At 58.0% G+C, this 24,895-nt stretch overlaps 1 protein-coding gene across 4 annotated transcripts; it reads right to left on the bottom strand.

Moving 5' to 3' along the window:
- Nucleotides 1-90: 90 nt before the first annotated feature.
- On the bottom strand, nucleotides 91-24,895 carry ADGRD2 (adhesion G protein-coupled receptor D2). 4 transcript variants are annotated; one of them, XM_064393650.1, is made up of 26 exons: nucleotides 24,543-24,895; nucleotides 22,589-22,666; nucleotides 22,439-22,499; nucleotides 21,620-21,871; nucleotides 20,826-21,479; nucleotides 20,576-20,674; nucleotides 20,019-20,104; nucleotides 19,382-19,663; nucleotides 17,843-17,954; nucleotides 17,357-17,491; nucleotides 16,990-17,104; nucleotides 16,212-16,341; nucleotides 15,950-16,005; nucleotides 14,805-14,931; nucleotides 14,603-14,706; nucleotides 13,056-13,158; nucleotides 12,695-12,848; nucleotides 11,800-11,933; nucleotides 11,087-11,202; nucleotides 10,082-10,202; nucleotides 7,405-7,446; nucleotides 7,138-7,191; nucleotides 6,676-6,817; nucleotides 6,306-6,364; nucleotides 4,182-4,212; nucleotides 91-1,091 (listed from the first exon to the last, which is right to left on the bottom strand). In XM_064393650.1, exons 2-26 carry the CDS (start codon nucleotides 22,634-22,636, stop codon nucleotides 1,084-1,086), a joined length of 3,225 nt encoding a protein of 1,074 aa, XP_064249720.1. In that variant the 5' UTR covers nucleotides 22,637-22,666; nucleotides 24,543-24,895; the 3' UTR covers nucleotides 91-1,083. The 4 variants fall into 4 exon arrangements, with proteins under 4 accessions (XP_064249720.1, XP_064249719.1, XP_064249723.1 ...); XM_064393649.1 differs by having other exon boundaries at nucleotides 24,621-24,895; XM_064393653.1 differs by having other exon boundaries at nucleotides 21,620-21,850; nucleotides 24,621-24,893.

Genomic DNA, 24,895 nt, shown 5'->3' with positions numbered 1-24,895 from the left:
GTGCTGGGCATGGGGAGGGCTGGGTGTTTGTGGGTGCACTCCTGGGGTGTCACCTCACGCTGTGGGACTGGGACAGCCTGGGGCTGCTGCCGCCTTTGCTTCTGGGCATTGGGGACCCCAGACTGGTTCAAAGTGCTGCTAGGAATTGCCACAGTGACTCTTCAAGTGTTTTGCAAGTGAGTGCAGGAGCAGCAACATTTATGTGCAATCAGTGGGCAGTGCCCTGGTCCTTGCACATGGCCAAACCCCCATCTCTGGGCTCAGCCACAGAGCTGGACATGAGCCCCTCCCCTTGGACAGTGCAACAAGGAGAGGAGGTTGTCTTTAAAATCAGCATTTACTGTTGTCGTAATCAGCAAAACCCACCACATTTTCTGTGCTCTAAACACTACAGAGGTAAGGGGAGAAGAGGGAAGGGAAGCAGCTCCCAGCTGGCGAGGGGCCAGGCCGGGCAGGAACCCAAGCAGGAGCAGGGAGAGGATTTTTGTCCTAAACAGCAGAAGATGCTATTGATGTCAGCTGGTTTAGAAAAGGCTTGAAGCCAGCTGCTGGCTTCCCCAGTGCATGTGCTTCATCCACAGCCCGTCCCAGCCCTGCCCCAGCTCAGGGTGCTCCCATCCCCAGTGCCAGGGCAGCGTGGGCAGCACCTGGGCACGGCTGCCACCCCACGGGGACAAAGCTGGGCTTGTCCCCATCCTGCTGCTCCAGCTCCCCCAGGCAGCAGCAGCAGCGAGAGCCACAGCCCTGCACTGCCAGTGCTGCCAGCAGGGACAGGGACAGGGACAGGGACAGGGACAGGGACAGGGACAGGGACAGGGACAGTCCTGGCTGCCCTGGCAGCCGTGGGGACCCCAGAACACAGGTACCCACCCTGGGGAGGAGCAGGGCAGTCGTCAGCAGCAGGCAGAGCCCCATGAGACCCTCATGCCCCTGCCTTGGTTTGGTGGCAGTGGGGCTGGGAGGGAGTGCAGGGTGAGAGCTCTGCCCGGGCTGGAAGCTCTCCAAGGGAAGCCAGCTCCTCCAGCCTGCCATCCTTCCTGCTGGAGGACCCTCTGCACTGCAGGCTCGTCACCCAGAAACTTCTCAGAAACCTAAACAAAAAGAGAGAAGGTCTCAGCTCTGCTGGCAGCAGCAGAGGGCAGGGGTCCCTCCCAGGGCAGGGGGAGTGCTGGTGGGACCCCACAGCCCAAACCTGCCTAGGACAGAGTTGTGTGTGCAGCTGGCACAGCCAGCCCTGCCTGCCAGTGGTACAGCTCTGCCACCCCAGAGACGCCCTGTCCCTTTGGGGGCCTCTGAAAGAAGATCCTTGTGGCAGGGAGCCAAGGCATCCCCCTGCACAGGGCCATGGCTGTAGGGAAAGCTCTTCTCCCCTGTCAGCACAGCACCCGGTGCTGGGAGCACAGAGCAACGAGCTCTCAGTGGGATTTGAGGAAACTCCAGCTCTGCCATGCAGGGAGCACCGTGGGCTGCATCTCCTGCCCAGGGGACACAAGGGACCCCTCAGGAGGGGCCGTGGCACCAGTGCTGACCCCACCAGGGCTGGCATGGACGGGGTCTGCACTGCTCCCCAGGACACTCAGGTGCTTTTCTGGCTTTGAATCCCAAAGACTCACAAATTCCCCATCATTTCAAACCAAGCTCAGGGAACACAGTCTGGTGAGAGTTCAGGATTACTCGGTATCGATCAGCGGAGGGCTGGGCTGTGCACACAAGATCCATGTTGCTATGTGTGGCTTAGCAACATATAAATGTATTCAAACAGAATAATGAAATTATCGTGGGGAAACAAAGCAGCCATCACTTGAGGAGATGGAGGATGTGGAGGCCTCTTGGAGCCCTTGTTTGCCAAGACAAGGAAGATGGGACTTATTGTTTGTGCAAATATGTGAACGCCCCAGCCATGCCCTGCTCACAAAAAGTGTGTAATGAAGCCAGGCAGGGCTGGCTGCGCAGAGCAGCTCCCTACAGCTGCCTGGAGCTCATTACTGCAGAACTGCTCCGTGGACTGAGCCCCTGGGGGGGGAGGCCCTGCCTGGCTCTTGCCACAGCCACGCTGCAAAACTCCCCATTTCTCTGGTTCTGGCCTGGCATTCCCCTGGATTTTATCCACCCTTGTCCTCACCCATCCCACGTCCTGCCTGTCCCTTGCACTTGGAGCTGGTGCAGCCCCCAGAGCTCTCACAGGAGTGTGGCTGAGGCCCTGGAGCAGAGAGGTGCTGGACCCACCCAGATCCAGCACAGCTTTCCTGGGAGAGACAGGTGGGCTTCTGTCTCTCCATTTTCACCAGCTGGCTGGCAGCTTTCAAACAAAGATATCTGGGGCTAAACACATCTCTTCTCATTAAACTGTTAGGAGAGAACAAACAGAAGGGGGACAGTGTCTGTGCTGGAGTGACTGCTCCCATCCTGGCTCCCAGGAGCTGAGCAGGGCTTTGCTCTGTGGGCAGAGTGTGGAGGCACAGGTCTGCGTGAGGCTGAGCTGCCCTGGCACCCCCAGCAGCCCTGCAGCTGGGCACACAGCATTTATCATTGCTGCAATGGCTGGAGGCTCTCGTGGCTGAGCCCAGAGGGGCTGCACCAGCACCAGCGTGAGAGGAGAGCTCTTCTGCTTGGAGATGTCCTCGTTCACCCCGGGCTCCAGGAGTGCCCAGCCACTCCCACAGCACCAAGCCCAGTCTGATGTTCCACCACCCTCTGTGCAGACCTGGGCCTCTAAAAACACACTGAGGGCTCACCTGGGGCAATCAAACCAAACCAAACAACCCACTTTGCACAGCTGGAGTTTAATACACACGTGGGTTAGAAGATACGCAGAGGAAGGTGAGGGTGGGTGGGCAGAGCACAAATGCCCGTGGTGGGTGCAGGTCTTGCTGCCTCTGAGACCCCATCCTGCCCCAAATGGGGCTGCACAGCTACTCCTGGGTGCCACTGTTTGTGCCTTTCTCCTGTGCCCAGTGTGGGGAGGAGAGCTGCACTGATTCTGGGTGGCATCGCCTCGAAAGGAGGCTGAGCATGCCCTGCTCAGACACTTCATGTGCAGCAAAGTCAGAGACCTGCCAATGCACTGCTTGCCTTGACAAAATAAAATGTCACAGTGCAGAAGAAATGTCATCACTCCACCCCTGGTGTGTCCTGACTGCACTGTCCACCTGAGGGTCCCACCCAGCAGCTGCCCCGGGAGTACCCAGCAGTGGTTGTTAAAGAAAATAAAGTGAAATATGCTGCATTTGTATTCTGAGGAGCTGGGGACTTGCCCAAAGCCAGGCTGGGAAGCTGAGGAGGTAGCAGGGAGCTGCCATCCAGCAGAGGCCTGGGGCTTAGGAGGGATTTCTGGGTTTAATTCTACCCACCTCCATGGTGACATTGGCCTTTCTACAACCTGAAACAGAAGAAGCTAAATGGCTGCTTTTAAGCTCATAAATCCAGCCCTGTCTGAAAACCCACCTTCCCCAGCTTCCCTTCTTTGGGATCATGGCACTCCCAGCACCCACCAGTGCCTTCTGCCACAGCTGCTGGTTTAAAATAGCCCAGGGCAGAAAGAGCTGCTGACCCCTGGAAGTGCCCAGGGCAGAAGGAGCTGCTGTCTCCTGGAAGTGCCCAGGGCAGGAGGAGCTGCTGTCCCCTGGAAGTGCCCAGGGCAGGAGGAGCTGCTGCCCTCTGGAAGTGCCCAGGGCAGGAGGAGCTGCTGTCCCCTGGAAGTGCCCAGGGCAGGAGGAGCTGCTGACCCCTGGAAGTGCCCAGGCCCTGCACAGAGCAGTGGGGCTGGGGGCAGGCACAGAGCTCAGTACCAGGAACCTGCAGGGCCCCTCTGCCCCTGCCCCTGCCCCCAGCTCTGCTGGCACAGCAGACCAGGATGGGCAGCAAGAGAGGTGCAGAGACATGGGGAGAAACCAGGCAGGTGCCCTGGGATGGGGCCTTTGGCTGAGCCACAGCTCTGCCAGGATGGGCAGTGCCACTGGCAGGGCTGCTGGGGCTCCCCAGCCCCCAGCTGTCCCTCCTCTCTTCAGGGGACACAGATTCCCACGGCCTGGCCAGGACAGCACCCATCAGAGCTTGCAATAATGCTGTCCTGAGGCCTGGGCAGAGAGCAGCTGCCCTCTGGGCAGCCCTCCAGCACACGAGCACAGGAACCAGCACCAACAGCACCAAACACTGCAGAAGATGATGTAGGAAAACGTTACCTGAGCTCTTGAACGCTGTCAGCTCTACGGCCTGAAAGAGGGGAGAACCTGTGTTAGCAGAGGTATGGGTCTGAGGCTGTGCTGCTGGTGCCCCAAACTCCCCCTGGGGCCAGGCAGGGCTCCCCAGAACCACCACTGTCCCTCCCAGGGGCAGCCACTGTCCCTCACAGAGCCACCCCACCGTCCCTCACAGAGGCAGAGCCTTCCTCCCTGGCACTGGGCAGAGGGTGCCCAGACACAGCTGCACCTCTCAGAGCAGGGAGCTGCCCCCCTGCCCCTAACGCCTGCCCTGGGACCCTTCCAGCACCCTGGGGACCCCCTAGGCTGGATACCAGGGTGGAGGCCACAGGGAAAGCCAGGAAAGGATGAGAGCACCCCTTGGGTGTGGGAAGAGCCCACACTCTGTGCTCAAAGGAGGGGCAATGCTCTGGGAGATGTGAGATTCCCACTGCCAGCCCAACAACAGCAAAGATCACCAAACAACACTGAAAAAAGCTGAAACACGAAGAACATCTTGTCTGTGTTTGTATCTCCATCCGCTCAGTGTTTTGTCATTTTAAGTGTTTTCAAACGCCTTTAAGTAGCATCTTCTCTTCTCCCAAACTATTGTGCAGCTGCCAGTGACATTCTGAGGCTGCCGCTCCTCCGGCGAGCGCCGTGACTCAGGAGGGAGCAGGGGGAGCAGCCTGCCTTGCATAACGGAGGGCACTGCCACAGCCCAGCCCACACACAGCGCGGGGCACGCGAGAGGGCACGGGCGTGCCAGCCCTGTGTGTGCCCAGCTCTGTGTGCCCAGCTCTGTGTGTGCCCAGCAATGTGTGTGCCCAGCCCTGTGTGTGCCAGCCCTGTGTGTGCCCAGCTCTGTGTGTGCCCAGCTCTGTGTGCCCAGCTCTGTGTGTGCCCAGCTCTGTGTGCCCAGCCCTGTGTGTGCCCAGCCCTGTGTGTGCCCAGCCCTGTGTGCCCAGCCCTGTGTGTGCCAGCCCTGTGTGTGCCCAGCTCTGCCATTCCCAGCCCTCTCCTGTGCCCAGCCCTGTGCCATGCCCAGCTCTGCCATTCCCAGCCCTCTCCTGTGCCCAGCCCTGTGCCATGCCCAGCCCTGTGCCATTCCCAGCCCTCTCCCATGCCCAGCCCTGTGCCGTGCCCAGCTCTCTCCTGTGCCCAGCCCAGCCCTGCCCTGGCCAAGGAGGGACCAAGCCCATTAAAAATGCAGTTTGTGCACTGAGGTACAGCAAAGCCCTGGGTGCCCCTCTCGGGAGAGAAGCACCTTCTGTCCCTGCCTGCTGGAAATGCCACGGCCTTGGCATTCAGGGGATGTGCTGCCTCCTGATGCCCTGCCCGGGTCCTTGGGCTGATCCCCGAGTCCCACGTGCTGTGCCCGGTGCCAGGAGCCCAGCCCTGCCCCTGCTCACAGCTGGCACCCCCCCGAGGGAGCCCTGCTGCTGCAGCGCTCACCACAGCACAAATCACGGCAGATGGAAATACGGGTTCTACTGAGCGGCTGCAGGACCATGTGCCAGCTGTAAAGTATTATCTATTGGATAAATAAGAGCTGTCTGTGTGACATAGGTTTTCAAAGGATAAATATTAGAGAGGGAAAGAGAGATCCTTCAGCGAGAGACTCATGAAAGTAGTGCTGGATTTTATTCTGAGGGAATTACAGCACTTGTATGTCAAGTACACAAGGACTGATGATCATTTCAAAAGCAGGAGATGGAAGTGGGAGCAGAGTAGTCAAATTTAAATTGTTCCCTGCTTTAGGCCACGCCTGGCTGGGCTCTCCATCCCGATGCAGGCAGCACAGCCCTCCTGGGACAGGAGAGCCTTGCCCATGGCCCCTGCCCCATCACCTGATTCAATTTGCTGCCCTTGGGGAAGTGCAACCAGCCTCAGCCTGGGGCTTTGTGGGTTTAATTGAGCAGCACCTCGTGTTCCTGCAGGGCCCTGCTGCTTCCCCTTGCCTCAGGTGAGCTTTGCCTTGGAATTCTGCTGTTCTGGGACCCCTCCTCTCCCGCCTTGGGAAGGTGCCCTGCCCTGCTGTCCCCCCTGGCCAGGCCCAGGTGTGTCCCCCCAGAGCTGCTGTGCCCAGGGAGGGGTGGAGGAGGAGCAACAGCAGGTGTCACATACCGGTCTCTCGGGTGCCATAATGGAGGAAATGCCCATGGGAATTCTGGCTCCAAAGTTTCCTAAAGGGTGAAGCAGCACAGTGAGTCCAGAGAGCAGAGAACAGGAATATTCATGCTTTCAGGAGAACTTGGTGCTTTGTGTCCCCCACTGAAGCAAAGGGACCAAAAGGGTTTTCTGCATCACTGCACCCACAAACTGGTTGGAGAATGCAAAACCTTTTTTGCCCAAAGCCAAAATCCCTATTTTCAACTGTCACCTTTGCCTCTCCTCCAGAAAATTAATTTTAAGACAGTGAGATGGAGTTTTGCCCCAGGAGAATGCAATGCTGCCTAACACGCTGATGAGAGAACAGCAACAGCAATCCCCTTACCTTTGCTGGTGATGCTCTTCACCGGAGGCTCCTTCTGCTCAGGGCTTGGCAGGGCACTCTCAGCTGCAGGACTCAGCTTCCCTGTGGCCCAGGAGTTTGTGTTTCTGGGGCTGGATAAGTAGTTGATGGGATGAGAGCAGTTCTGGAACGACAGGCAAGAGATGCAGGACAGTGAAAATTGCAGCTGAGCCTTTGCTACACCCAGATCCGACTTCAAAGATGGATTTCATCATCACTGCTCTGGCTCCCAGCCCACCCTGGCAGAGCAGGCTGCTGCCTCACAGGGCCAGGCTATCTCTGGGTCTCTGGTGTCCAACAAAACAGCAAAAAGGGCAGACAAAAATTAAAAAATCCGATTTCTTTCCATCCTCCTCTCCTGAAAGCAGACCCAGAGCACAGCTGGGGCCCTCTCTGGTGGGTGGCTGATGGATGGAGGGGCAGCAGGGATTCCTTCCAACTCACTGTGAACGACAGGGCTTTCTTCTTGTCCTTCATCCTCCGGATGGCATTCCTCACCTGCAGCACAGCAAGGGCATGAGAGAGGGCACAGCAGCTCCAGCACAGCTGCAGATGCTCCAGCAGGTCATGGAGAGAAAGCAGCCAGGGCTGCAGCAGCACAGTGGGGCCGTGCTGCCTGTGCCAGAGCCAGCTGCCCCCAGATGCCAGCACAGAGCTGCTGTGAGCAGTGTGCCAACACTGCTGTGAGCAGTGACAGAACCCATCTCTCACCTCGCTGTTGTAGACAGCATAGACCAGGAATATGTACAGGCCCTGGAAGGGAGAGAGCAGAGGAAGGGTCAGAGATCTACGGCTGCTTTGTGCTGCCTTGCACGGAGCAAAGGGGCTTGGGAGCCCTGGCATGGCTGAGACTGGCACAGGGGGTGGGCACAGCCCTGCCAGGCAGGCAGGGCCGCCCACGCTTGAGCCCAGGCTGCTGCCAGAGCCTGCTGCCCTCACTGCAGGAGAGCACAGCCAGCAGTGGCACTGGTGCCACCACAGCCCGGGCACAGCTGTGTGAGGGACGTGCCCAGGCCAGCCCCAGCCAGCCCTGCCCCTCAGCCCGGGGCTAATTACAGCTCCAGGCCGACCATCCTGGCCTGAAGGCAGCCCTATCTGGCCCACCAGATTTATGTCATATCTGTGGGTGTTTTGTTATCGCAGCTAGATAAATCAGCTGCAGCCAGAGCTGCAATCCATCTTGTCTGCAAGCAGCCCTGCTCTCCTCTGCAGGCTCTTGGCAGCAGCAATGGCAGCAGCCCCTGGCACCGTGCCGTGACCTGTCCTTCAGCCAGCAGGGCCGGGCACTCCCCCAGACCAGATTTCTGGCCGGGCTTCCAAGGCAGGTCTTCCTTGAAAGAATCATTCTGGATGAGCGCGGGGAGGGGGAGCTCGGGGGGAGAGCAAGGAGGAGAGGAGCCCCAGCTGCAGCAGGGGGTGGGAGCAGAGGTGCAGCTCCGGGGGAGCCCCTGCTGCCCCCTCCCCTTCCAGCCCTGCCCCAGGGGCTCTGTCCTGCTGCTCAGGCTCTCCCTGGGCTCCTGCACTGCCTGCAGGATGGTGCCAGCACACCCAGAGCAGCCCTGGCACAGGCTGGGGCTTCTGCAGGCAAACAGAAAAGAGTCAAACAAAAAACAACAGAGCAACTGTGCGGGAGCCACACGTGAAGGAACGCTCTGGCCTCAAAGGAAATTCCCAGTGATCCATAGGAAGTGAGCAAAGGGGCTGAAACAGGATGGCTTTCTCTCAACTCTGCAGCTTCTCACCGGCGTTTATTTCTCCTCTGGGGCAATCTGCAGAGTGTCCTGAGCTTGGTAATGAAGGGACAGAGGCAAATGAGCACAGCACAGCCATGTCTGTCCACAGAGCTGGGAGGCTGCAGTTCCCTCCTGCTCAATAACCCAAGCATGGCACAGGGAGACAGAGAACTGATGCTGTTGAACTATCACAAGACAGGCCTCCTGCCATCCTCCTGCCAGCCCGAAGAGCAGAGATGTGCAGAGGCAGCCCTTGCCTGGCCTTGGAGCCTCCCACCAGGGCCCGGAGGATGTGCGTGAGCAGCACCAGCCCTGGAGCAGGGCCAGCCCTGGGAGAGCATCCCAGGGAATCCCAGAGCACCCCAGAGCATCTCAGAGCATCTCAGAGCATCCCAGAGCACCCCAGAGCATCCCAGAGCATCCCAGAGCACCCCAGAGCATCCCAGAGCATCCCAAAGCACCCCAGAGCATCCCAGGGCATCCCAGAGCACCCCAGAGAACCCCAGAGCATCCCAGAGCATCCCAGAGCATCCCAGAGCACCCCAGAGCATCCCAGGGCATCCCAGAGCACCCCAGAGCATCTCAGAGCATCCCAGAGCACCCCAGAGCATCCCAGGGCATCCCAGAGCACCCCAGAGCAGCCAGAGAATCCCAGAGCAGCCAGAGCTGGCACCCATCGAGTGCACAAGGTGACAGGGCTGGGATTGCCCCGGGACAACAGGGCAGCCTGGCCTGGGAGCAGCCAAGCATGCCAGAGGGAAGCCACAGAGCCAACCTCTCCCCAGGCAGAGCACAGCAGGAGCCAGCTTCTACTGAAACAAGAAAAATGGGAAATAAGGGTGCAAAACTCTCTGATCCCAGTGGTTTGGAGGGCAGTGCCCAGCTGCTCCCTTGGCTTGCATCCCCTGGAGAAGGATTTGTGCTCAGGCACTGGGCAAGAGACCCTGAACAGGCAGTGCCAAGGGCTGGGGCAGTGCAGGGAGTGCCCGTGGGCACCTCTGCCCTCCCTGCTCCCCCTGCCTGCTGAGAGTTCCTCCTTCCCTCGGGAGGTGCTGGCAGCCGGCTGTGCAGGGCTGCGGGGCGTTCAGTGCTTCTCTAGCTCCATCTACAGCTGCCTTCTCTCAGGCTTTGCAAGCCTCTGTTGATGCTCTGCATGGCAGGTGGCAAGCACATGTTCCAGGAGCTTTTGTCACCCTGTGTCCCCGAGTTCCTGGGGCAGCCCCAGGGCCAGCCCTGTCCTGCAGCAGAGGCTCATTTCCCAGTGCAAACAGCAGGAGGGATGTCTGCCCCATTTGGCTGCACAGGTACCACTTTAATTACCCATTATACCAGCAAATAAAAACTCTGGTGAGTTTGTAACTGCCGTTTAGGAACCACACTGATGTGAGGAAAGCTAGCACAAGAAACAAGATGTGAACTGGAAACCAGTAGGACTCTGCCAGAGACTGGTGCTGAGGGCTGTCAGATGTGCAAGGCCTCCAGAGTTACATTTTGGGTCTTGGGAGGATGACATGAGTTTCCTCAGACAAAATCTCCCAGTGGCTTGGGAGAGCTGGGCTGGCTGCAGAGCTGAAGCCTCCAGGCTGCGAGGACAGGTGAGTGCCCTGCAGGTGCCTGCCTGGCGTGACCTGGGCACCCACAAGTGCAGCACTCACCTGCAGGGAGTTGAGCACGATGAAGACGTAGGCCCAGACGATGCTGAGGTGCACGAGGAGCCCACAGAGCCAGGTGAGCCCCAGCACGGGCAGCAGCACCAGCACGGGCTTGGCCGTGGCCCTGGGGGGAGAGCTCAGGGTTACCCGGGCACACTTCAGAGATGAAACACTACCAAGACAGCAGCTGTGCAACAAATTCCTCTGCAAACAAAATGAGTTAAGACAGGAAAAACCAAACATTTCACCTCCCAGACCCCAGTGTGCCAGCCCTGCTCTTCATTTATCACTGCAAGTTAGCAAGAAGGGAGCTCTTTGACGTCATCGGCCGTGAGAAAACAGCTATTTCCCCCCAATTTCTGCTACAAGGAGGGCTTCTCTATTTGTTTTATTTGCACATGGATGTCACCCTGCCCTCCAGCAATGCCCTATCTTTGTGCTTCTGTAAATTTGGGAGCATTTATTTATGCTACAGGGGAACAATGCGTGTCTAGCAGGGGTATCCGGCGCCAGCTAACAACAATAAAAATTCACAGAGCATGATAAAGTAATGACTCAGGCAGCACTGTTTTAGAGGTCTCTCAGTATTGACTGATTACAGAAGTCCCCACTCCTCTTCCCCTGTGTGTGTAACCCCCACCAGCCCTACTTTCAACCCACCAAGTCCCAAGCTTGGGTTTCTGCAGGCACAGCCGAGGCTCTCCTGTCCCAGAGGGGTGAGATTTGGGAGTGTGAGTGCAGATGGAGACCAGCACTGGTTCCCAGAGCTGAAGCTGCTGGTTGGGCTTCTCAGCTGGGATTAGAGACTGTCTTTGGGTGAGACACAGCTCCCCTGGGGGAGAGAATCCCCTCTGCCCTGCTGCTCTGGCTCTCAGAGCTCACTGCCTTTCCCTTGGCCAAGCTTCCCTGGCCAGTCTGTGCCAGTGCCTGGGAAGGATTTCTTCCACGTGTCTGACACCACCTCACACATTTCACACCCAGAGCAGCCCCAGGCGCTGCCCTGCTCACCAGATCTGGGTTCCAATCTGGTTCTCCAGGCTGCTGTTGGGTGTCAGCATCTTGGACCTCCTGCGGGCGCTGGCCACGGTCACCGTCACCACCCGGAGCAGCACCAAGCTGTTCACCTGCCAGGGCACAGCCCAGGGCTCAGGGACACCCTGGGGCCTCAGCTCCACAGGGTGACCCTCCTCTGCTGGAAACTGGGGTCAGAACTTGGGGCAAATGTCACTACCAGGAAAGCAACGAAATCAAAAGACTTCACAGAGCTATCTACACATGCATGAAATCTGGGAAACTTATCCCAAAACTGCTCCTACAGAACCCTTTCCCTGTTAAAGGTCTGTTCTGGACCCCATAAACGTTGGACCTTTTTCTGCTAGCTGTTTTGTTTTCTGTTTTGTCATTTTGTACAATGATATTTTAAGGATGAAGTTATTCCTGTATTAAAGTCAGACCTTTAGCTAAGGCAATGTCACACACCCCATTCCTAACTGAACAGCCAACCAAGAACTGGTCAGCAAAATTTTCCTAAGGCACTTTTTCCCATCAAAAACCTTTTTTGATTAAAGAGATTTACTTGTGTTGCAGAGGTCTATATAAAGCAAACCCACATTTCTCCTCTAAGAGCAGCAGGCACGACGAGCTGCAGCCCTGGCTCTGCACAGCTTCTCCAGGAGCAGACCCGAGGGACCCCCACGTTCCCAGCAGGGTTTGGCACTCACAGCCAGGATGAAGAGCACAGGCCCCACGAAGGCCCAGATGACGTTGGTCTGCACGTTCAGCCAGCAGTGGTTGGCTGCCACATACTTCTCAAAGGAAGTTGCAAGGGTCACCCCCACGATGAGGACTGGAAGCCCTGCAGGAAAACCCACAGGTTAAACCCTGGGAAAAGCAGAGGTGCCCCATGCAGGGCACTGGGCACCAGACAATTGCTTCAAAACCTCCCTGGCCAGACAGATTCAGCGTGAGCCTCCAAAACCCCACGAGCAACATCAATCCTCTGCAGCTGAAATCTGTCCTGGCTCAACACAGCCAGATTTACAAGCTCTCAGCATCTCTCTCCGAGGTATAAAGCATTCCAAGTCCTGAGTCCTGACCAAAGCAATTTATTCCTCAGATTGCTTTTTTAACAAAATGGACAATCAAAGACATAAACCAATCCAAAATACTTGAAGTGGTTGCCCAGTGTCCAACGAGGTGTGTGCTCCTTGAGCAGCACATCCCTAAAGAGGCTCCTCTCCGACACAAAACTCAGCTTATTCAAACAGTTCTATGTCCCTAAAGGGCTCCCTCTGAATAAAGGGTGCTTAGTGAGGAACACATTTATATTTAATTACTATCAGACAATGGTGATGCTCTCCAAGAACAAGAACTTACCATAAATCTCCTCCTCATTTTTTTTTACTGAGCTCCTGGATTTAGAAATATAACAGAAATGCTGCTCAACTTCTATTTTAAGACTAGCAATTTGACAAATAATTCCAGAGAGTCTCTGCAGAGCACTGGCACCCAAGTCTCAAATTAAATCAAACAATCGTGCATCTCTCCTATTAAAACTTGCACCAGAAAAGAAAAAATATTTTCCTGAGGACCCGAGGCAGAGGAGTGTGCAGATACCCCAGCCTGTCACGTAGTAGAACTTCATTCTCCTGCCTTCACTCATGTTGACTGCTACCACTTTGCTCCAGAGGAGAAGCCCCTCCACCAGCATCCACGAGAAGGCTGCCATGAAGAAGAGATGCAGGAAGGCAGTGACCATGAAGCACAGCACCTGGAGGGGACAGAAGCCACGCTGCACAGCTCTGCATCTGCACCTCCAGACAGAGAGACAATCCCACCCTAGATGCCAGTCACAGGTAATTAATGATTAATTATCTTTGATTAATTTAAGGGAATTAATTTAACCTGTTCTGTGGCTCTGGCAGAGATGCTGGAGCCTGGCCCCGTGGGCTGGATGGGCCATTCCTGCTGAGCTCACCTGGCTGGGCTTGGCCAACTCACTGAACATGAGCAGAGCTTCTCCTGCAGCCAGTGCCAGGATCAGGTTCTTGTGCACCGTTGTTCTTTCACTCTTGGGGACGCTGGGGAGGGAGAGAGGCAGCCCTGAGCTGCAGCCAGACAGAGGGGTGCACCCCAAATCCTCCCTGTCCTCCTGGCTGTGCACCCCAAATCCTCCCAGGCTGTGCACCCCAAATCCTCCCTGTCCTCCCAGGCTGTGCACCCCAAATCCTCCCAATCCTCCCTGTCCTCCTGGCTGTGCACCCCAAATCCTCCCTGTCCTCCTGGCTGTGCACTCCAAATCCTCCCAGGCTGTGCACCCCAAATCCTCCCTGTCCTCCTGGCTGTGCACCCCAAATCCTCCCAGGCTGTGCACCCCAAATCCTCCCGGGCTGTGCACCCCAAATCCTCCCTGTCCTCCTGGCTGTGCATCCCAAATCCTCCCTGTCCTCCTGGCTGTGCACCCCAAATCCTCCCAGGCTGTGCACCCCAAATCCTCCCTGTCCTCCTGGCTGTGCACCCCAAATCCTCCCTGTCCTCCCAGGCTGTGCATCCCAAATCCTCCCTGTCCTCCTGGCTGTGCACCCCAAATCCTCCCAGGCTGTGCACCCCAAATCCTCCCTGTCCTCCTGGCTGTGCATCCCAAATCCTCCCTGTCCTCCTGGCTGTGCACCCCAAATCCCCCCTGTCCTCCTGGGCTGTGCACCCCAAATCCTCCCTGTCCTCCTGGCTGTGCATCCCAAATCCTCCCTGTCCTCCTGGCTGTGCACCCCAAATCCTCCCAGGCTGTGCACCCCAAATCCTCCCTGTCCTCCCAGGCTGTGCACCCCAAATCCTCCCTGTCCTCCTGGCTGTGCACCCCAAATCCCCCCTGTCCTCCTGGCTGTGCTCCCCAAATCCTCCCTGTCCTCCTGGGCTGTGCACCCCAAATCCTCCCTGTCCTCCTGGGCTGTGCACCCCAAATCCCCCCTGTCCTCCTGGGCTGTGCAGGCCTGCCCTGTGCTCCCTCTGCCCTCCCTGCACAGAGGGCAGTGACAGGGGCAGGGACAGCCCTGCTGTGCTGGGGACACTCTTGGCTGCAGCTGCTCAGCCCTTGGCCACGGCTCCAGGGCACAGGCAGGGGGGAGAGGTGGAGGCAGCCACTGCCAGCTCACAGGGCAGATCTCTGTGCTTGCCCAGTGACACAGAAGGGCTGGCAATCAAAGAAATAGTCCTTGCTCCATTTATTTTACAAAAGTTAATTCTAGCAGAGCAGCTTTTATAGCAAACGTGGTTAGCAATTGATGAAAGCCTTGCCACGGACACGCAGGTGTGTGCACAGCTCAGTGAGCATCTCCACAGAAACAAGCAGGGCTGAGCCCTCTCCAGCCAGCAGCAACCACTCCCCTGTGCCACGGAGCACAGGGCAGCTCCCTCCTCTTCCCACTGCACCACCCCACGCTGACAAGGGGCACTTTGAGAGAGGCTCTGAAGTAAAATATCGAGTATGAGATACAGAGAAGGCTGCAGGTGCCCAGCTTCTCTTACCCAACCACCAGGAACAGAATGAAGGTGACTATCAAGGCACAGAAGGAAACGCCACATCCAATAAAAGTCAAAGTCTGCAGTGTGAACTCCTCCTTGGTGGTCCTCTGCTCCAGACATGAAACAACAAAGACTCAAATCCCCCATGAATTGACCCCAGGAGCTGGCAGTGCCAGCACCCCCCCAGACCAGGCTGCTCCCTCACCTCCATCTCGTACACCTGCAGCAGGATGGCAAAATTGGTGGTGTGGTTGCAAAAACAGGCAGTGGAGTCTGGGAAAGACTTGGCCACAGAGCAGCCGGCCGTGGACCACATCCCACCAGCATCTGGGCTAAAAACCAGAGAAAACACACAGGAATCACCCCTCACTTCCACAGAAACCCAGGGCATGACGGGAATTTCATTCTCCCAGGAAAAGCAGAGTTTAAAGGAGGAAGATGAGGAGATCAGAAACAGATCTTCACGTGGGCTTCCCTTTGGTTCACCCTTTGTCTCAGCAGCTTTGCCCCATCCAGCAGGCACACAATGAAAACAGACCTGGTGCCAATGTGTGCACTAACGAGTGGAGTTCAGCCACGACAGCTTCAAACAGAATCCAGTTCTAGCAGGGCTCAGGGAAGAGCTCCCTGCACAGCCCCTCACTGAGAGCAGCTGTGGCCAGCTGTGCCCACCAGCTCAGCCTGCACTAAGCCATGGTGCCCCTGGCTCCCCAGGACAGCCTGTCCCTGCCAGCCAGCAATGCACTGAATTCCCTGGGCAGGACGGTGGCTGCAGCTCTGTCCCCACTGCCCCCTGAGCCTCCCAGCAGCACAGGAAGGGCAGGATCAGGGCTGCTGGGATCCTGTGGACAATAACCAGCTGCTTCCAAAATCCTTCCCACCTTCCCCTACCTGATCCACGCCTGCTACAAGTCTGGGACTCCAGGGAGGATTTTTTCACTTGAATGACTTAATTACCAATCTGTAATATATCACAGCCTCAGTGTTCGCACCACAGTGACATTCAGCAAAAACACATCCCAGTGCCAGGCAGGATTTATGGGCTGGGAGTCCTGCATGGCTTTGGGGCCTGTATCTTGGGCTGACTCTTCTTTGTCACAGGCAGCAACCATAATTAACCAGGGCTTTCCATTTGAGTTGAATATACCTCATTAAAGGTCACTTGCTTGTGAGTGACTTCTTCAAAGGAAATCTTCCCAGGAAAGCATTCTGCTCCAGCAGACAGGGGATGTCAGCATGCAAAGGAGGCAAAAAATTCCAGACCTCTACCCTTACCATTACATTTACATTGAGATGTTTGGTTTTCCAGTGGAAATAAAAATCTCATAAACCTGAACTGAAACAAGGCACCTGAGGCTGAAGTTCCAGAAGGCACAGACGGGTCCCACCAGGGTATCGGGCAGGTCCTGCAGGCACAGAGGGGAGAGAAGAGGTGGCACAGGCACACACGGGGCGCAGTCACAGGGTCTGTCACAGGGCAAACACCTCCCCAGGGACACGGGAGCCAGGGGCAGCCCGGATCCCGGAGCTCGGGGGCTGGGGACAGCCGGGGCAGCCCCTGGCACCGGGCACAGCCCCTGGCACCGGGCACTGGGCACGGCCCCGCGGGTACCTGCAGGCGGTGCTGCAGGCGGTAGCGCACGGACGCGCTGATCTCCTGGTGGCCGCTGAGCAGGGTGCACGAGATGACCGCTGTGCCCACCGCTGTGCCCACCGCTGTGCCCACCGCCGTGCTCGGGGACCTGCCGGGCAAGGACGCGGCTCACGGGCACGGCCAGCCCGGGATGTGCCGGGGGCCGGGCACGGGCAGCACGGACCGTGGGGTGCCCGGCCCAGCCCCAGCACTGCCCGTCCCTGCGGGAGCATCCCCGGGCTCCAGCAGAGCGGGATGCGCGGGCGGCCATCCCCACCTAGTGTTGGGAGCCCGGGGAGCGCAGCCAGCCCGGCCCCGGTCAGCATCACCAGGGACACCTTCTGACCGGGCACGGGGCACCCTGCACAGCCCTGTGGGCGCTGTGCCCTGCCACCCCCCTGAGCTGAACCCCTCTGTGCCCTGCCACCCCTGAGCCGAACCCCTCTGTGCCCTGCCAACCCCTGAGCCGAACCCGCGGGGCACAGGGGCACGCAGGGCACCCCACGGGGCACCTCCGTGCGCAGGCAGTGCGAGGGCTGGGATGGGTCGGGAGGAAGGTGTCCCCAAAATCGAGGCACGGGCTCAATGCGGGTTTGAAAATGAGCTCTGCCGTGGCGCTGAGGGCAGCTCTGGGGCGGGGGGCTCTGTGTCACTCACTTGTGTCCCCCACCGGGGCCAGCCCGGGGCGGGGGGCTCTGTGTCACTCACTTGTGTCCCCCATCGGGCCAGCCCGGGGCTGGGGCTCTGTGTCACTCACTTGTGTCCCCCCTCGGGGCCAGCCGGCTCCCGGGACACGGCGCTGGCGCCGGACAGGCAGCGCTGCAGGGAGCCGTAGCCAAACCACATGTTCTTCACCGTGACCCTGCGCAGACCTGCGGGGACAGGGACAGGCACGGGGCAGCCCTGGGCACCGCTGCCCTCCTCTGGGGGGGATGAGGGGGCTCAGAACACCCTCGGCTCCGAGCTGAGCCTCCAGAGGGGCTGCACAGACCCTCTCCCCACGGCCCAGCTCCCTTTCCAAGGGTATCCCCTCCCCACGCTTCTCCAAGGCCAAGGTACAGAGTTTGTGCCACTCAGGAGGGCCGTGCAGAGTTTCCGGGGGAAGCTCAGGTGTGGTCACAAACCTCTGGATTTCAGCCTCTGCATTTCTTCCACAGGAACTTCGATGAGGTCGTGCCTGCCTTTCTCAGGGCTCTGCACCACATAGGCCTCCCCACTGAGCTCCTGCTCGCCCAGCTCCAGCTCCCTCACCTCCATCCCTGTGCACAGGTAAAACCAGGGCTCACCTTCCCGCAGAGCTGCTGCTGCTGCAGCAAAGCACCACAGGGACACTGTGATCCCTGCCAAGACCAGCCAGGACCCGCAGCAGCAGCAGGCAGGACCCTTTCTGTGCAAACCAAGGGCATCTGGGCTCAGCTTCTCCCATCCCAAGGGTTTCCTGCAATCCACAGCCCTCACACGGCTCTGCACAGAGGAGATGGGGAGCAGGCTGCAGGGCTGGCAGAAGGTGAGCCAGAGGAGGAGGAGAGGAGCCAGTCGTGGATCTGGGCTGGGAACCAGACAGGGTGGCTGATCTGGGTCTTGGTGAGGTGCCCTCCAGTGCTACTCACCAATATTCCCATGCTGGATGGTGATCTTTGTCCTCTCTGTGGTCAGCAGCGGGACCAGGAGTGACACCATTCTGTCACAGAGCTCAACCACAGCCATGGGCCCCCTGATAACCTGCAAAGACAGAGACAGTGATGGAAATCAGCTCCTGCACTCTCAGCCCTCCCTTCCCACAGCTCACAAGTTTCATTAAATGTTTGGTGCTTGGCAGAAAAAAAAGAAAAAGAAAAAGAAAAAGAAAAAGAAAAAAAAGAGAAGCTGAGACTCGAGGCTTTGGCTTTGCTTTTCTGCGACTTCTTTACTGAAGGATGTTCCCAGTTCCTTCAGCAAGGAGACAGGTCTGGCAATGAGGGAAACTTGCTGTTCTGCATAAAAAGCCATTAAAACAGCATGGAAACAAATAACTAAATGAGCTTCTGGAAAGAAAGACCTTTAGACTTGAGTCCTGATTTTCGCCAAGCTGTGGAACAACCATCTGCTCTTCCTGGAAAAGGTTTCACCCAGAAATAGACCCTGCAGCTGAGGCAGCAGGAGTGGCCCTGCTGCTCGAGGCCCTGCAGTGCTGGATGCACAGGTGCCACCCTGCAGTGCACAGTGCCACCCTTCTCCCCCAGAGTTACCAGCTGCACTGGGCCAGGCTGGGTCTGTGCCACTGCTGAGAAGCTGCAGTGGCTGTGGCCATGGAGACTGGGCACTGTGAACAGTGAGGCAAGCTCTGAACTGCCCAGCATCCTGTAACCATCTCTGCATCTCCCTGGCTTGGCTCCTGGGGCATTGTCACACATTTTCAGAGGCAGGTGGGGAGTGCAGACCTTGCACCAGGCATGAAACCCTCACAGGGGTGGGATGATGGAAATCCCTTACACAAAGCCTGAGGGTGCTTGGAGCAGTGAGGGGGCTGATGACAAAGAGCTCCTTGGCAGCCCATCCACACAAAGCACACCACACGGCAAGGGAAGGGCTGCCCCTGTCAGACAGCAGGATGTGGGAGCAAGGAAAAGCCCCAGGAATGTGCAAACTGTCAATGCAAACTGGCAAAGAGGAGAACACAAAGGGAGCTGAGTCAACCACCAAGGGGTTTGCAAGGGAGCCACCACTAGCACTGCCCTTGTTTGCACGAGGACTTGGCTGCACCTCCAGCACACGAGGCACCAGCAAAGCAGCTGGCCCTGGTCTGAGCTGGTGACGAGGCTCCAGGCCTTGCTTGCAGCATTATTCCATGCTGAAGAGGCTCCAAGCCTTGTGTGCAGCATTATTCCATGCTGAAGAGGCTCCAAGCCTGCTTGCAGCATTATTCCATGCTGAAGAGGCTCCAAGCCTGCTTGCAGCATTATTCCCTGCTGAAGAGGCTCCAAGCCTGCTTGCAGCATTATTCCATGCTGAAGAGGCTCCAAGCCTGCTTGCAGCATTATTCCATGTTCAGCATGGCTCAAGGGCCACAGGTGGCCATGCAAGGACAGCAGAGCCAGCCTGGGGTGGTGCAGCAGCCAGGGGTGAGCACACAGCAGTCACACTGCCACCATTAATGGTGACAACGTTACCTGGCTGATCAGTGACCACGTCCCAGTGTTCTGCTCTTCCAGAATTAACTCAGTTACTTCCATGTAATACTGGCCCAACTGCTCCAACATCTCCAGCTCGTCTCCCTCCTGGATTTCCAAATCTGAGACTTGCTTTAGTACTTGAAGGACTGCAAGGAGGTCAGATGGCTCAAGCACGGGCACTTCTCCTGCTCTCAGAACAGTTGCCAAGATATCAAGAGCATCGAGAGCCACGGAGAGGTTCATGTCTTGCACTCCACTCGTGAAGACGCTGTCAGGAATCTGGCAAGGAAAAGATGGTTTAGTTCAGTGCAGAGCCTGACTCTCCCTGCTCCTCAGCTTGGCAATGCCCTGCTTGCCCCTGCTGGCATCAGGACCTGTCTGGCCAACCAGGAATTTCCTGGGAAGGGATCTCTTGTCCAGGCCCCCATCCTCAGTGAGATGAGTCAATCTGAAGCAACACTGCTTGTTTGACCACAGCAGAGGTTACAGCTGTGTTGGTCACAATCTCCAGCAGCAGCTCAGGAAAGATCCCAGGCAGAACTGCTGGCAAACAGCTCTAGGTGCCAACACACCCACCCCAGCAGCTCCTGCCTGCTCCAGGTGCCAGCTGCCACTGCTGGGCTGCAGGACTCACCACTGTCCTCACTGCGAGGGTGTTCACACGGCTGGCGAGCGAGTGGCTGGCCTCCAGCTGAGCTCTTTTCAGCTGCCAGTAAGCATCTGGGGACAAAGCAGGAGCAGAACCATGCTGAGGTGTCCGGCAGCGCGGTTAACACATGCCATGTTCAAAGCCTGGGCAGATGGTGGCTAAGGCTGCAGGGCAGGCAGGACTAGGAGACTTCACAGCTGTATTTTATTTTTAGCACCAGATCCCATCTGGAGAGACAGTTTCACACTCCTTTCCTGCCTCTCCCCATGCTCCCCTGGCCAAGGAGTCTGGGAATGCCTGGACTGGGATCACTCACAGCCCTGCAGCCAGAGCCATGGAGGGTGTACCTCCTCTGCCAGCCCCGCTGGGGAGCAGCCAAACCCTGCCAGAGTGCAGGCAGCTGCAGCAAAGTGCCAGCCCTGAGGGTTTTGCATGTGAGCCCTTCAGAGCAGGGGCCTCCCCACCCCTGGCCCCCAGCCCAGGAGGACCTCCAGGAGTGCGTGTGCTGGGAGCCAGGCAGGAATAACCAGCAGATGCTGTACCCTTGCTGTAGTGACAGATGAAAGGCAAAGTCTGCAAACAAGATGCGTAGCTGAATCCACTGCTGCCAACTTCCAAAACTCTGCATTCCTCCACAGGCCCTGTGGAAACACACGCAGACAGAAGGGTGTCCCAGGGACACGCCATCCCCAGCAGGCACCACCCTTCCTGCAGCAACCCAGGCACAGCAAACGCCGTGGGCTGTGCCCTAAGAGCCAGGACAGCAGCCACTCGAGAGGATATGAGACTTACCTGGGCAAAGAAGCTGCGTGGCCACTGCCTGGACGGTGCTCTCCACTTCCAGGGCATTTGAGCTCCACCCAAAAAGCAGGTCCTGCTCCTCCACCCAGCAGGAGCGAGCTTTCTCGATGTGCTCGCTGCTGAGGACCCTCTGCCAGATGTGCAAGTCAGTGATGTTCCCACTGAAGGACTCCTGTGCCCTGAAGGTGCCCCCCAGGGAATCTTGGTCCTGCCCAATTATGAAGGTGCCCTGGCCGGAGATGGCCTGGGGGGCAGTGGGCCCCCCAGAACACAAACCACTGGCTGCTGCCCTCCTCTTCCCGTCGGTGTAGATGGCCCAGGTGCCGTTCTGCTGCTGCCAGGTGACACAGAAGTGGTGCCACTGCCCGTCAGCACGGAACACGGGCAGGTAAGGGGAGTGGTGCCCGTGGACGATGAGAGCAAAGCGAACAAAGCCCTCCTCGTCCACCAAGCCACGGAGCTGGAACTCGTTCGTGAAAGCAGGCACGGCGTAGGAGAAGATGGTGGCCACCTCCTGCGTCCTGGTGTCCCACTGCAGGTGGGCACAGGCTGTGACAGCGGGCAGTGCCGGGAACTCGGAGAGCACCTTCACGTATTTTGTGTCTGTTTTGTCTCTGAATACCAGGACTGGCACAGTGTGGCCACCTAGAAGGAGGGATTGCAGTCAGCAGCAAGGAAGAAGCATAGGCCAATAAAGCAACAATAAAAAAACAAGGGACAAATTCTCCAGTCATATTTTTCAGTATGAAAACATCTCCAAATAGCCCGTGTCCACTTGTACTCACGTCTCCTCTTTGTTTTGTGCAGGACACTGCCCCGTTCCTTCAGCCAGACAGAGCCTCTGATGTGGTGGGACTGCAGCAGTTTGCTGAAGGAGCCTTGCTCACCGTCCTGGGGCTCAAGGAGCAGCTGGGCAAAGTGCTGCTCACAGTACCTGTCAGCTTGCCACCAGTCCAGAGCAGTGGCCACATACTCATACGTGTGTCCCGGGGTCTCAATGGTGACAGGAGCAAAACCTGGAGAAAGGCACACACAGCCTGGGGAAACAGAAAGCCCCTCCAGCCCTCTGTTAAAAACACTGCCTCGTGCACCTTGGAGGAGCTGCTGGCAGGAGCTCACCCCCCTGGGCTGGTGGTGGCACAGGGGGACAGAGCTCAGAGCACATGGGCTGGGTGAGGGTGCCTGTGGCTGCTCCCTGGCCCAGGGCTGGAGCTGGGCTCTCTCCTGTGGGGCACACACCCCATGCTAACCTCAGCACAGAGGAAAAGCTCACTCTGCCATGCCTAGGGATGGCCTCAGAAAAGCTTGTTCAAAGCAAAAACTTTACTTGCTTTAGCCCCAAAAAGCTCATCCCAGCTTCTGCACTTGCAGATGCAATTTTCAGGCACAAAATAATCTGTTTGCTTTGCAGATGCAGTGGGGCACAGAGGCAGCAGCTGAGCAAACAGCCCTGCAAATACCAGCTCTGCAAACAGCATTTTAGGCACAAAACAGGGTAACAGAAAAAGTTTCTTTACCTGTGTTTGCACCACCAGACACCTTTTGTTTCTCTGCGCTGGATATTGCTTGTAAAACACATAGAGAGTGCTGACAAAAACACTAACCTGTGGAAGTCTGGTTCTTAGCAAGGGCTGCAAAGGCAAGGAGACTCCTGGACAGACCGACCTGGTGGAGAGGATGTGTTGTAATATTTAGATAAATATTATCTTAAATACCCATAATAATAATAATTTTTAAAAAAAGGCAATACTCACCAGAAAGCTGAAGAAGCAAGAATGGGGTCTCAAGTCTCTCCTAAACATGCTGACCAGCTGGGAAGATTTCACCCTTTGCTAGAATAAATAAAGTATTACTGGAGGTGCATCACAGAGACAGAAGCATTCGGCAGAAAAGGCATCCCTTGACAATGCTGCTTTCCTCAGAAAGTCTCGAAACAAAAAGGAGAAAATGACTCCCTCTGAAATACCTGTCCTGAATAGTATCTTATCCAAAGAATTCCCAGATCTTCTTGAAGACCTTAAGGCCTTCGTTTGCAGGATACAAAATAATTAAGCATAAAACATAGAGATGTGCAATATTAAGGAACAGGCAAGATCGCAGAGCCTCTTCATCCGCATTAACTAAATAAAACAGCCACCATAAATGGCATCATTAACCAGTGTTGCATCACTGGCAGCTTTTCTCGTTGCCTTTAAGACCTGCAGGACCAGAGCAGCGGAGCAGAGCCCGCCGAGCAGCAAACCCAGCCTCCGGGAGCCCACAGACAGCGCCCAGCAGCGCGGAGCCATCCCGGGGAGCTGCCGGCCCAGGGCTGGGCAGCGCTCCCCACCTGTGCCCGGGGAGGAAACTCTGAGTGCAGACAGCAAAAAGCCCAGTAAAACCACAGATGAGGGCACAGGATGGGAACTGGCAACGCCAATGCAAACAAGGGCTGAAGCTGTGGGCACGGGGATCCCCGGCTGGGAGCGATCTCTGCTCCCCCCGGGCTCTCCCCTGGGCGCTGTAAAAGCGCATTTAAGCACTTCGCTGCTAAGGGACTTCGGAGATGCGCTCTGCAGCCCGGGCTCTGCGCTCACAGCCTTCCAAAGTTCAGCGGAGGCTTTGGAAACACCCAGCAGAGCTCTTGGCCCTCCAGGGAAAAGTAGAAATCCGATGGGTGAGCGGGAGCCAGGGCACCGGCAGTGCCCCCTGCTCGGGCTGCGCCCGCAGCCTCGGGTGTCCTGGGGATGCGGAGGAAACCTGGAGCGCGGTCTGGGCAGGAAAAACGGGGCAGTGAGGGGGGCCCGGTGACCCAGCCGGGAGAGCCCATTGTCCTGCCAGTGACCCAGGGCACCCCGGGGCTGGGGCACCCCTGGGAGCCCGGGCAGCGCCACGGCGGGACGGGGGAGACAGGCCGGCGGGGCGGCGGTGTGGGGGGCGAGAGGGAACTGCGGGGGACCCGCTCGGCTCTGCGGGGCCGCAACCCGCACCCGCTGCGCATCCCGCTCCGCACATCTCCCAGCACTCCGCACCCCGCTCCGCACCCGCTCTTCACAGCACACCGCACCCGCTCCGCACATCTCCCAGCACTCCGCAGCCCGCTCCGCTCTGAGGGACCGCGGCTCCGCACCCGCTCCGAACAGCACTCCGCATTCCTCTCTGCGCATCTCCCAGCTCCCCGCACCCCGCTCGGCATCCCGCTCCGCACAGCACTCCACACCCCGCTCCGCACATCTCCCGGCACTCCGCACATCTCCCAGCACACCGCACCCCGCTCCGCACATCTCCCGGCACTCCGCACATCTCCCAGCACACCGCACCCCGCTCCGCACATCTCCCAGCGCTCCGCACATCTCCCAGCGCTCCGCACATCTCCCCGCACCCCGCACCCCGCACGCCGCCGCCCCTCGGAGCCCTCTGGGGCACGGAAGGTGCCGCCGCTCCCCGCACCGGGCCCGCTGGCAGCGGGACGGCCACTCCGAGTCCCGGGGCGCTGCTGGGTGCCCGCAGCCCCCTGCCCCCGTCCTCACCCCCAGCGCAGCCCGGGCCGCCCCTCCTGCCCCCCACGGCTGGCAGCAGAGCACTCTCGACCCTCCCTGCTCCGCCGTGCCAGCGGCGCCGGGGTCTTCTTCCCTGCTCCATAGAAGTGTCCAGTAAACCTTCCCAGGAAATCTGGGGCACGATCAGGGCAAAGAAAGCGGGGATGGGGGAGTGACCGGGGATCCTCACAGCAGGAAGAGCCCGGGGGTGCAGTGAAGAGGGACGGGTTTGGAGATGTCCCCTGGGCTCCTGGTGTGATGTCCTCACCCAGTGGCTTCAGCGTTCCGGGGTTTGCTCACTCCAGGCCTGCAGCTGCCCCGGAGAACGCCCAGGCTGCAGGGTCAGGTCACCCCCATGGCTGTGGCACTGCCCACCTCGCCAGCCAGAGCTGCTCCTTTGCTCGATGCCCACCCACTCCTGCTCCAGCAACAGGCACACCCAGCTCCCACTCCTCCCGTCCCGGGAAATGCTTGGATCACGCCATGGATTCACCAGCAACTGCCTTTTGTTCTTCAGGGTCTTCGCCTGGGAATGAAGGCGAT

The sequence above is a fragment of the Passer domesticus genome, chromosome 18 (genome assembly GCF_036417665.1).
Source record: "Passer domesticus isolate bPasDom1 chromosome 18, bPasDom1.hap1, whole genome shotgun sequence".
Taxonomy (NCBI): Eukaryota; Metazoa; Chordata; class Aves; order Passeriformes; family Passeridae; genus Passer; species Passer domesticus.
The sequence above is the reverse complement of the archived record's forward strand: the minus strand, read 5'-3'. Positions and strand labels throughout refer to the sequence as shown.